The 12161-nt window shown below is 38.5% G+C and overlaps 1 protein-coding gene and 1 non-coding gene across 2 annotated transcripts; both read right to left on the reverse strand.

The window, feature by feature from the left end:
* Positions 1–175: 175 nt before the first annotated feature.
* On the reverse strand, positions 176–1848 carry LOC119498020 (transcription factor Sox-14-like). Its single transcript, XM_037786485.1, has one exon. It carries the CDS (start codon positions 1368–1370, stop codon positions 669–671), a length of 702 nt encoding a protein of 233 aa, XP_037642413.1. The 5' UTR covers positions 1371–1848; the 3' UTR covers positions 176–668.
* Positions 1849–10623: 8775 nt separating this feature from the next.
* On the reverse strand, positions 10624–10695 carry trnap-ugg. Its single transcript has one exon. It is a non-coding gene; the product is annotated as a tRNA-Pro (tRNA).
* Positions 10696–12161: the final 1466 nt, after the last annotated feature.

Here is a 12161-nt window from a genome sequence, read left to right on the forward strand (position 1 = left end):
CTGTCCTTCACAGTATACCACCCTCTAATCAAATGAGGAAAAAACGTTTTAAAAAAATCTCTACATTTTCATTTGGATGTAATATTGGTAAAATGAAAACATGTAGTTCTTTTTCTTTTGTCATATTATGGGATGGGGAGGTCCTGTCACACCTGGACACCCTCTGTCCTATGACCCTCTAATAGGATGAGCAAAAAACATTAAAAAAGTCTCTAAGTTTTGTTGTTACTTGGATTTTTCATGATCAACTGTTGATGTAATATTGGTAGGATGAAAACATGTATAGTTCTATTTCTTTTGTCATATTATGGGATGGGGGGTCCTGTCTCATCGGATGAGCAAAAAACATAACATCTATTACATCAAATTCAGTTTTGATGTAATATTTCTAAGATAAAAACATGTAGTTCTTTTACTTTTGTCATATTATGGGATGGGGAGGTCCTGTCACACCTGGACACCCTCTCATCGGATGAGCAAAAACCATAAAAAAAGTCTCTAAATTTTGTTGTTACTTGGATGTAACATTGGTAGGATGAAAACATGTAGTTTTGTTTCTTTTCATGTCATTTTGTCATATTATGCTGAGGTCCTGTGCGCAAAGTTGTCCCGTTCTGCCCGGTGCGTCCTGCTCCTCAGTGTATCCATCCATCCAGCCTGTCTGTGTGTCACCCAGAGGAGCTGGGTGAAGAGTAGGAGTCCATGATGCCGCTCTTGGTCATCCCTCCTCCGGGGAAGAGGATATAAGCCACCTGAGGAGGCTGTAAGCTGTAGGCAGCGCTACAGTTACACGGAACCACGTATCCTGGAGGACTGGAGGAGGACTGGTGGGTGTGGAGGTTTTGATGTCCGTGGCAAGCCAGACCTCCGATCCCTCCTCCAGCAGTCTGGTACCCAAACGTGTGCGCTCCGTAGGGCAGTATCGGTATCTCCGGTATCATCCTCTGGACAGCTCCGGTGCTGAACTGCGAGAAGGAAGAGGAGGAGGAGGAGGAGGAGGAGGAGGAGACGGGAGCGAGGAAGGAGTCCATGGAAAAGCCCTTGAAGTGCTCCTGCAGCGGGAACACGAAGCGGTGGTCCCTCGTCTTCAGAGGACTCTTGGCTTTGCGTCTGGGTCGGTACTTGTAGTCCGGATGCTCCTTCATGTGCTGAGCCCGCAGCCTCTTGGCCTCATCGATGTACGGACGCTTCTCGGAGTCTGACAGCAGCTTCCACTCAGCACCGAGTCTCTTGCTGATCTCAGAGTTGTGCATCTTTGGGTTCTCCTGAGCCATCTTCCTCCTCTGGCCTCTGGACCACACCATGAACGCATTCATGGGTCTCTTGATGTGATCTGAAGGTTTGGCCATCTCAGAAGCTGACACATTCATTAATAATAATAATAATAAAAAATAAAAAAAAAACACACACACCACTTTAAATGAAGTCACCTCTCCAGGAAGATCATGCTCATCTCGTGCGTAAAAAGGTAAAAGTGGTCAGTATAGAGAAATGTTTCCTCTGTCTGAAGTCACCTCTCCAGGATGCTCATCTCGTGCGTAAAAAGGTGAAAAAAGTGGTTCAGTTGAGAAATGTTTCCTCTGTGTCTGTGATAAGAAGATTCCAAATTGACTGAAGCATTTTTGCGCACAAAAGTGGAACTGAAAAGTACATAAAGCTGCAAAGCCTGTGGGTGCATGAATGAATGGGAGTCACACAGAGACCAAGTTGTGAAGCTTGTTATGGATGATGATGCTGGGCATGTCAACCACTCATCACCACACCGCTGTCACGGAGGGCCAAGCCAATGGGAATGAGAGAGAGCACTGTAATCCCTTCATAAGAAGTGACTGTACAACATTTCTGAGGGACTCCCTCCTCCTTCTTCTCCCTCTACCAACAGTTTATAGGCTCTCCTACTGAGGCACTGAAGAGAGTAATCTGCTGCACAACACATGCAGAAAGCTAGAAATCAGAAGGTTTTTGTAAGGAATAAGGTAGTAAAATATGGGAGTTATTTTGCACCTCATTGCCCTGTAGTGACCCCATGTGGCTCATTTGCTCAATAATGAACTTCACAAGTCTGTTTTAGAAGAATCCTTTCAGCATTTTAGCAAGAAAAAGTCCTTATAGATTTATGTTTTGCACCAAATCAAAGTGTTTTCATCTCTTTTATTAAACCATTCGATTCCACATTTTCCCCCCCACTATTTACCCTTAAATTGGCTTTAAATTGAACAAAATATATACATTTCTACACTAAATGACATATTTATTTGTTCCAGAACTTATTGGAGCTATTTGGTGCTTTTGAGTGACACTTTTAGTGACAGTTTTCAAAACCAACAATCACTGGCTGCTCATCTCATCATCTTTTTTGTCTTTATTTTACAAATATTTGGCATGAAAGTGACGAAAAAGTTGACCTTCTATGTTGCTTACACACATCATAATGGACCCCGTGCAACTGAATGAGACTTGACTCTAAATGTTGTTATTACTTGGATTTTTCATGGTCAACTGTTAATTGTATTTTCTGCAAGTTTTATTTTAATGGAGCATTTCTTTCAAGGAAAATCCTCTGAAAAACAAAAACACTGAACTAAAATAACTGTCATAATTAGTATCAGGTTGTTCTGTCCAGGAAACTTCCAAGGAAATGATTAGGAAATTACAGACCCACAAAATAAACGTAACTGGTTTATATCCCAATTTGAGAGTCAAAATGTTGTTTCAAATCCCTCCCCAATCTACCTGGAATAACATTCTGGAGGAGAAAAACTGCATCTTGGTGGAAAATTGGGTCAAAAAGTAGATGAATCAGGCTGAAATCGATGTTTTAAAGGGTTGGTAGTGTTGCTCAAATACTTTTTTTGTTATATTTGTTGAAATTCTCATCACATCCCGACAGCAATCAATAAATCAAATGCTGTGACAAAGAAAGAAAATAAATCCAGTATCTGTGGCTGTCACAGGACTGTCATAAACACGTTCAATCATTTCAATCGGCCTGATTAAAATGACCTGCCTGCCTGCGTGCACTCAGCCCGTGCACGTCACCGAAGTCTTCCAAAGGCTGCTTGCTTCACAGCGAACTAACAATAGCCTTATTCGTTGTTTTCGTTCATTGTGAACGTAGTGAGTGTGGGAGTGGATTTGGAGGGAGGCCTGAAGGGACGGACGGTCAGTGTTGCCGACTTGGTGACTTTCTCGCTATAGATTTAGGGACTTTTGGAGCTAGTGCTGCTATTTTCATTGGAAAAGAGTTGGCAACACTGGGCTGTGTTTTTTGGTTGGATCATTTTTAAAATCTACGGTACTCTACGTTAGTTTCTCAAGATTACAGAGCCTGCCTTTAAGTGCAGAATTTAACCGCCCCAAAGTTGTTAAAACTACCAAATTCTGCTCCAAAATGCAGCGGACACGACCCGGTATTAAAGAAAATTAAACCAAATAGGACATCGGTCAGTGGGTGGAGACTCCAAACTTTCCTCCATCTTTGATGCAAAACCACTCCCAATTCGTACTTTAAAAACTAGTCCTAAAAACTGACCCAATCACTCATTTGAATTCTTTCCCATGATGCCACGCAGGTTTCTTATATATCAATATGTGTACAAGCGGCTCACCTCTCCCTCCCTCATACTCTACAAAATCAATATTAATCACAGCCGTAATTCACCGGCACTGGGTGACTCATTGGTTGTCATAATTACTCTACCTTATCTGATCAAATACTGTATATATTTATACGCTTTAGCCATCTCGTCTGTTATTGAAATGACATTGATGGAGAAAAGTCTGAGCTATAACTTAACTATGAATTATATACTGCATGTGTACACTGCTACTCTTTAGAAGATGTAGCTCATAGGTAACAACAGGGGGATTACTGTATGGACTCAGGAAGCTCATTTTACAATTCAATACCGTCTTTCTGGGTGTCTAAGTGGAAGCTTCCAGCACCCAAAATGGCTCCTGCAAAAAAGGATTATTACCAGGACAGAAGCACGATGTGTTTTCCCCGTAGACAGACCTGTGGCGGTTAGTTGGAGCTCTGGGTTTAGGTTTTTTGGTAGCGGTGATAAACTTGGATATCAGGGTACCAGCGAGGAAGGAGGCCTTTATTTCATTTACCTCCCACAATCAAAGGCACCGCAGGCCTCTTCAAAGGCAAAGTAAATGGACACAAAAGATCCAGTGGTGCTCGCTGCCTCGGTGGTGGAGATGATAAGACGTCTTCAGAGAGTGTTTTTCTCCGGGTTTTCCTCTGAGCAGACGGGCCGGAGGGATAAAGTGATTGGCAGCAGGGGTCAGACAGCTGATCTGTCTGTGCTGTTATCTGTTGAGCTGTAGGTTCAGGCCTTCACACACAGGAGGCACCCACCGCCACACAGAGACAATGATTACCTTCACAGTGGAACCATGTTTCAGAGAGTTTTCCACAGTGAGAAGAAAAACTGTCCTGAGAACAACAACAACATGAGAGCACCTGAAGGGCAGTATGGAGAAATCTGTTCCTCGCAAACTGTTACTATCGTCTGTCAAGATTACGTTTTTATTCTGCTCAAAGCTTTCAGTTGAAGGAAAAACACAGAGACTATGTGTTTTTGTGTACTAGTCAATGTTTGGTGTGACTTCTAAAGGGCAGCATTTCAACTCTGGAGAGATGAGGGGGGAGAGGAAAAAAAAGGGTAATAAGAAAAACTGCCAGCAGCACAAAATGGCTGTCGTAATCCGGTTATCCCCCGGGCTCTAAAGATACTGGTCCTCTCCTTAGGAGTCTATCTTTTCTTCTTATGTCAAAACTGTCCTCCATGCACTCAGGTGGATTAAGGAGTCACACTGTAGAAAGAAATTGACAGGTACAGAAAGACCCGGGGGTGAAAAGGGAATGAAAGGCGACACAGAGAGGCAGGCCGGGCGCTCGGGGCCGGGGGAGTGTGTGCCAACGGCTGACAAGAAAAGAATCCATCAAGTCGACTCCACGCTGGAGAAGAAAATGCTAATGTGTCCTACTAATTTACTGTATTGATTAAGTGAATAATTACTGGCAGAGCTGATTGTTGCCTATCTTGTGAAATGCAGTTTCTTTCTTTCTCTGAATGGCTGAAGTATGAGGCAACTGTATTGTTCAGTGATGCTGCTGCATTATCTGACTCAGGTTATATTGGCTTTAATGGCAGCTCCATGGGAGAGTCCAATAATACTAATAGAGGAGATTATACATTTTGGATAGATTATAATATGCATGTCATCTTCCTTTGTTGAAAAAGACCTGAACAAATGGCTCTTCTTCACATTGGCTGTCATAAGCGTAGAAGAAGCTGCTGCATCCAGCACCCCGATGATTAGTCCATCAAGAGAAAATTAACCTGAATCTGGTGTGTGAATTTATTTTAGTCATTTATATATTTGTATCTATTAATATTTCTTCATTATTGTTTATTTTCATTTTATTTTTGTAATTAGAATTTATTAGAATTTTCATTTAATTTTATATTTTATTTATTTATTATTATTATTATCATTATTATTATTATTATTATTATTATTATTATTATTATCATTATTTTCCTTCTCCCTTGTTTTTGAATACTTTGTTTTTCAATTTAAAGTTACTATCTGTACATATTATTTCATTTGTTATGGTTTAGGTTGTCTTAGTCATTTTTCTTAAGGAAACAATAAAAAGAGAGAAAATGATGGTCATTCCAATGCTCTATTATGTTTCATAAGTTGTTGCAGCAATTTTTGGGGTTGATACCATTTGTTACACAGATTTGGTGCTAAATTCAACCAATTTTACCACTCGAGAATTGATAAAACTGATCAATAATCCCTCCAAAATACCACATAAAGACACCAAGACCTTGAGGAACCTTCATAGAGCCCATTTTCATTCAGACATCTTGATGTCAAAGGTCAAGGGACCACTGTGAAAATGGCCATGCTAGGTTTTCCTCACCAAAATTTAGCCTATCTGATTTGAATCTTATTTGATAAGCTGGTATCATCACTCTAGCTTTAAGACTGAACCAGCTTCAGCCTCTTAAAGACAGTAATGTTGGTCGGGATCGCTGGCTTAACAAGATAAAGGCCAAGGTCCCCGTGTGTAAATGTGGCCCACTGCTCAGGTCTAAACTCTGCTTCATCAGATCAATGCTTTGCTGCACATCATGGTAAACCTTCCTCAACATGATTCATTTTTAATGTTCTCAGTATCAATACACACTTTTATTTCATGAAAATCTGTCATTTCAATGGAGAGATTTAAAAAAAAAAAGAAAGAAACGTAACCTACACAGTACGTGCATACTGGAATTACTGTTATTGTATATAGTAGTGAATTGCTGAATGGTTTCCATCTGATTATGTGGAAAGTTCAGATGCACTCATACTTCAAATTTTGTCATTTCAGCTCCAAATAAATACACTGAAATCCAAAAACTACATTGAAGTGTAACAAGAGTTTCTGACACTTCTGAGCGGCCCATTAAGAAACATTTCAGGGGGAAAATCCCTGAGATTTCCAGTGCTCTGGGGGGGATTTCACTAAATCTTGTGCTTATTCTCGTGATACTTAGGAAAAGTAAAGCGGTTTTAATAGCTTTTCCCCCTGACACATTGATGGTGGAATATGCTTCGGCTCTGTGGCAGATAGCTTCAATCCCGAGAGGTTGAGAGAGAGAGAGAGAGAGAGAGAGAGAGAGAGAGAGAGATCTGCTGCCTGCCACTACACTTTTCATAAGGCCCCATCTAAACTAAATTAATACACTTGCTCCAACATCTGAGGATAAACCTGAGGGCCACATTACTGTGGCAGCGCCTATCAGCCGGCTTGTAATACAACCGAGTCAGCAGTCAATGAGATACATTTGCAACCAGGCATTTGTCAGCGACTCAGTGCCACAGAGGCAGGAGATTTAAAATGTCCTGCAGTAAATTAAGTCCTGCTTGAGAAGTGAAAGGTGCCGGCTAAGCAGGCGGCTGCTTACTTTAAATGACAGGCTGGTTAAGGGGGTGATGATGGCGTGGCGATGGAGGGAGGAGGAAACTCAACCATGATTACGGCTCGAATGCATTAAAAAAATGATTTTTTTTAATGTTTGTGTGAAGAGACAGTTATCTCCAAAGTCATGACTCTGAACTTATTTATTTCTGTATTCTTTTCTTAATACATTTCTTTACACATTGACTCATTATGCAAATTATCTATGCTGTCTGACCCCATGACACATGCTGAATGACAGCCCCCTCATTTGCATAATGAGGGAGAAATGCATAAAGACATGTGTAAAGAAATGTATAAGGAAAAGAATACAGAAATAAATAGGTTTGGGAAAATAAATAGGGGAAGGGAATGCAAAATGAAAATCCTGCAGAAATAAATAAAAAGGGGAAATTAAATAGAAGAGTATAGATATGGGAAATAATACAAAGGCAAATATATAAAGCAAATTAAAACAGAAGTATCAATTTATGTCACATTTGATCAATTAATTAATGCCTACATTTATTTTTAATATTATTTTAGGTACATTTAATGGCATATTTATTTATTTAATATTTATTTATTTATTTATTTATTTATTTATTGACTCGTTTATTTATTGATTCATTTATTCATTGACTTGTTTATTTATTGACTCATTTATTCATTGACTTGTTTATTTATTGATTCATTTATTCATTGACTTGTTTATTTATTGACTCATTTATTTATTGACTTGTTTATTTATTGACTCATTTATTTATTCATTGGCTCGTTTATTTATTGACTCATTTATTAATTTGTTATTTTGGCAGCTTCCGTCCTCCATATCTGCACTATAGAAGACTAATAAACTATAGACAGTCTTTTACTGGCACTAAAGCGACCTAACTCAGAATCTGTGATGTTTCTGAGGGTAACACACGAGTCAAGCTCAGAAGAGAGTGAGCCACGTTTAATTAGATATTTGGATTAATTATCTAGTTAAAAGATGTTACCTGAGGTTCATAACGCTGCCAATAATTAGGAAGCAGAGAAAATCAGCTCTTGGCCTGATTACTGTGATTTCGTGAGACCCTGAGAACAAATCCAATAGTACCTTCAGGTATAAAGAGGATGACTTTAAGATTAGTAATTAAAGTGAGGAATTAATATATTTGGCGTATATTCTCTGCTTGCTTTTCCTTTAAACTGCATAAAAGTTATGGGATTGAAAGCCAATCATGCCTGGCTTGCAGTTACATACATTTTAGTATTAATAAATGTGATAAAAAGTAAGTTTTATTTAAAGGCTAACAACCTGAAAACACAGGTATTATTGTCATCACCATTGATCTACAATGTATTATTTCATGTTTTATTAATAATTGGTAATGTATTTAGGGATACACCTTTGAGTATAGCATTGTGTAAGGTGGTAAGGATGTAAATGTTTAGACACAGACTCTCTAAAAACAATAATATGACCATCATCCTTTTCTCTTTTTTTCCCTCTGTAACTACTATTATACTACTATACTACTAAGTATTCTGTAATATTTACATTTTATAATGTGTTTTTCTTACATTTCACCAGCCGCTGCAGGTTTCCACTTATTTCTGAAAAGCATTAGACATTTGCTTGACAGGTATCTTAATCCATCACCTCTTCTTTTTTTGTGATGTTATTGTTGTAAAACAGGAAGTAAACGGGGGACGGGCTCTATTTATGCCTTTTTATTAGATCTCTTTAAGTCCTTTAAGGTGCAATAAGGCAAGCAGCAAGTCCATTTAATTCACATAAAGGAGGAGCACTCATACATTTTTTTCTTTTTATTAAATCATGAGCCACAGTCCATTTACACATTATTATTGCGCAGAGCTGCAGTGGGGACTTTTGAAGCCCAAAATGATAATGTAAATTTGACAAAAATAAAGTATATAATAATATAAAATAAAAGCAGAATATGTTGTCTTTTACATTCACGTCACCAAGTTTCTTGCAGTTTTATAAAGCAAATTAAGAAGTGAAAGGAAACATGTAACTGCCCAGAAAGTGGAAATAACACAGCATGTGACAGGACGTGCAAAAACACTGGTATGGTCCTTTACCTTTATAATACCTCCTCTCTCTGAGTAATGGGAATACAGTATCCATTTAAAGCAACTTCCATTCTCATTCATATGTAGAACAGAAACCTTTTGCCATATTTACAGGGCGGGTTTAGGAAAGACTTGCACTTAAAATATATAGAAACTCACACACTTCATAGTATGAAGCCACTCTGCAAATGACAGAGCATGGTGCCACTAAGAGGCTTATGGAAATAATGGAAATAGTGTAGCTCCTGTGGCGATGATATGCTTGCTGTAACAGAAAGGGGAAAGAGTGGTATTTACTGAGATATCGCCTGGACTGGTGTTAAAGCAGAGCAGTGGCGGTCCTGAGCCAGACTGGAGGGAGGAGGTGAGCCGAGATGCTGTCACAACAGCAAGCTCAGATAAGCCCCAACTGGGTGAAGACAGAACGGCATTAAAGTGAGCATATCTTTAAGTATCGTATGATGCTCCTCCTGCAACACTGGAGTGAGACTGTGCATAAGGCAGGTATATGTATGACTGTGTTCATTTGTAAGCATGTTTTTTTTTAGCTCTTGGAAATCTGATGATAAGTTCCCCCTTACACAGGTAAAGAGAGAGGAACTGAAATATGTCAGTGCATGCACTACTTCCCTTTTTCCATCCTATACCTAAACTGCTAACATTTTGCATTTGGGTAAATACAGTCTGAGGTGTGGGTGTGTTTACTGACACAATATATCTGTTGTATGAAGATATTGTGGGGGACTCAAATTAGATTACATGAGACTAAATTGTGTGTTTATGTAGCTAGATGAAAAGGCATCTTGTGCAAAAAATAACACATAGGATCTAGACCTTTAGCTAATATACAAAATGACATATTAAAGGGGACATATCATGCTCATTATCAGGTTCATACTTGTATTTTGGGTTTCTTTTTAGAACATGTTTACATGCTTTAATGTTTAAAAAACCCTTTATTTTCCTCATGCTGTCTGCTTCAATATACCTGTATTCACCCTCTTTCTGAAAATGCTCAGTTTTAGTACATTTCAATGGAATTGCAACAGAATCACTTGGGTCCATGTTTACTTCCTGTCAGCTGATGTCATTGACATACACTGCAACGGGGACATAAACTGGGACACATTTAGAATGTTTACGTTTAAAACTTTGAAATGGTCTAAATATTGTATATTTGTGACATCACAAATAGACAGAAATCCTGACGGCTTGTTTCAAAAGCTCAGTTTCTGAATACGGTCTGTGTATTTCTCTGTGGATTAAGCGTTTCGATACTTTCACAGTATTTATATATCATTTAAACCTGCTTTATAATATAAAATACATGAAAATGTTACTTTTTATAATATAGGACCTTAACAATGAAACAATAAACAGAAACCCCTAATTGTAGTACTGCTAAAGTCCACTAGACAGCAGCATAACAAAGCTCTTTAGATCATGACTAGTTGAGCTTCGGTAAGTCTATTTCTGCAACAGAACAAAAAGTATAAACGTACAAGAGTGCATTAAATTATGATAGACAATACTAAGATAGAAACAATGTGGTTTCTGGGAAAAAACTTGGGCTCGTCCGGGATTTGAACCCGGGACCTCTCGCACCCAAAGCGAGAATCATACCCCTAGACCAACGAGCCACATGCATTATGGGAAAGAAGCACATATTATATTTTTACTCTAAGGCGGTCTGCATATCTTAAAATTGTACTGCTTTGAGAAGTTGTCATTAAAACTGTACAGTATTTCAAAACACTAACCAGGAGGAATAGTGCTAACGCTAGTTAACAAGTTAATAAGTTAGCTATAGCTGTTCTCTTTAAGCATCCATGTTATAGCTAGCTAACCTAGCTTGTAACCAGTGAGCTCTTTACTGTAAGAGCTAACGTTAAGTCTGCATGGAAAAAAAAGTTCCTAACAGCTTTCAAATGAGCTTAAATGACAAATACCCCTTTGTAAAACATTAGCTAGCTATTTCAGATGAAGTCAAATTGTGCATATCCATTTTTATCCATGTACAGCAGCGACCAGATTGATTGTTTACTTTAAAGGTCCCATATTTTAAAAAGTGAGATTTTCACGTCTTTTATATTATAAAGCAGGTTTAAGTGATATATAAATACTGTTTAACTATCAAAACGCTCAATATACAGAGAAACACACACAGAAATACAGAAGTATTCAGGAATTGTGCGTCTGAAACAAGCCGTTAGGATTTCTGTCCATTTGTGATGTCACAAATCTACAATATTTAGACCATTACACGGTTTTGAACATAAACATTCTAAATGTGTCCCAGTTTATTTCCTGTTGCAGTTTATGTGAATGACATCAGCTGACAGGAAGTAAACATGGACCCAAACTGTTGCCTAGCAAGGCAATTCCGGTGCAATTCCGTTGAAATGCGCTAAAACGGAGCGTTTCAGACAGAGGGTAAATACAGGCATATTCAGGCAGACAGTACGAAGAAAACAAAGTTGTTTTTTTTAACATTACAGCATGTAAACATGTTCTAGTAGAAACACAAAATACAAGTATGAACCTGAAAATGAGCACGATATGGGACCTTTAAAGTCAACCTGCTTACACGTCGTATTTATAATATCAGCTTTTATATGCTCATTAAAATCATAAACATTATTATCAAGCACCGTGACAGTGTATGGGTGATATATAAGTGGCAGTAGGCAGTATATTTTTGTCATCATTGGGAAAAAATTCCATAATAACCTTTCAGCATATTGTAATTCAAGTGTTCTGAGAGGTAACTAGGACTTCTGCACCTCCTCATGACTCTGTTTTCAGGTTTTAAAAAAGCCGTGACCGGAGACTTTGGCCAATCACAGGTCATTTCAGAAAGAGAGCGTTCCTATTGGCTGTGCTCCGGCTGGTGGGCGGTGCTTGGTATTTCCTCAACTGATCTCAACATGGCTGCCGGGTCACAAACTTTCTCATTTTACAGCTAAACAGTACACTACAAGATGTTTTATTTTCCTCATACTGTGTGCCTGAATATATATCTGACATCACAAATGGACAGAAATCCTAACGCACAGTTTCTGAATACGAGCTATGTGTATTTCTCTGTATATATTGAACGTTTTGA

This window comes from Sebastes umbrosus, chromosome 12, assembly GCF_015220745.1.
Source record: "Sebastes umbrosus isolate fSebUmb1 chromosome 12, fSebUmb1.pri, whole genome shotgun sequence".
Lineage (NCBI taxonomy): Eukaryota > Metazoa > Chordata > Actinopteri > Perciformes > Sebastidae > Sebastes > Sebastes umbrosus.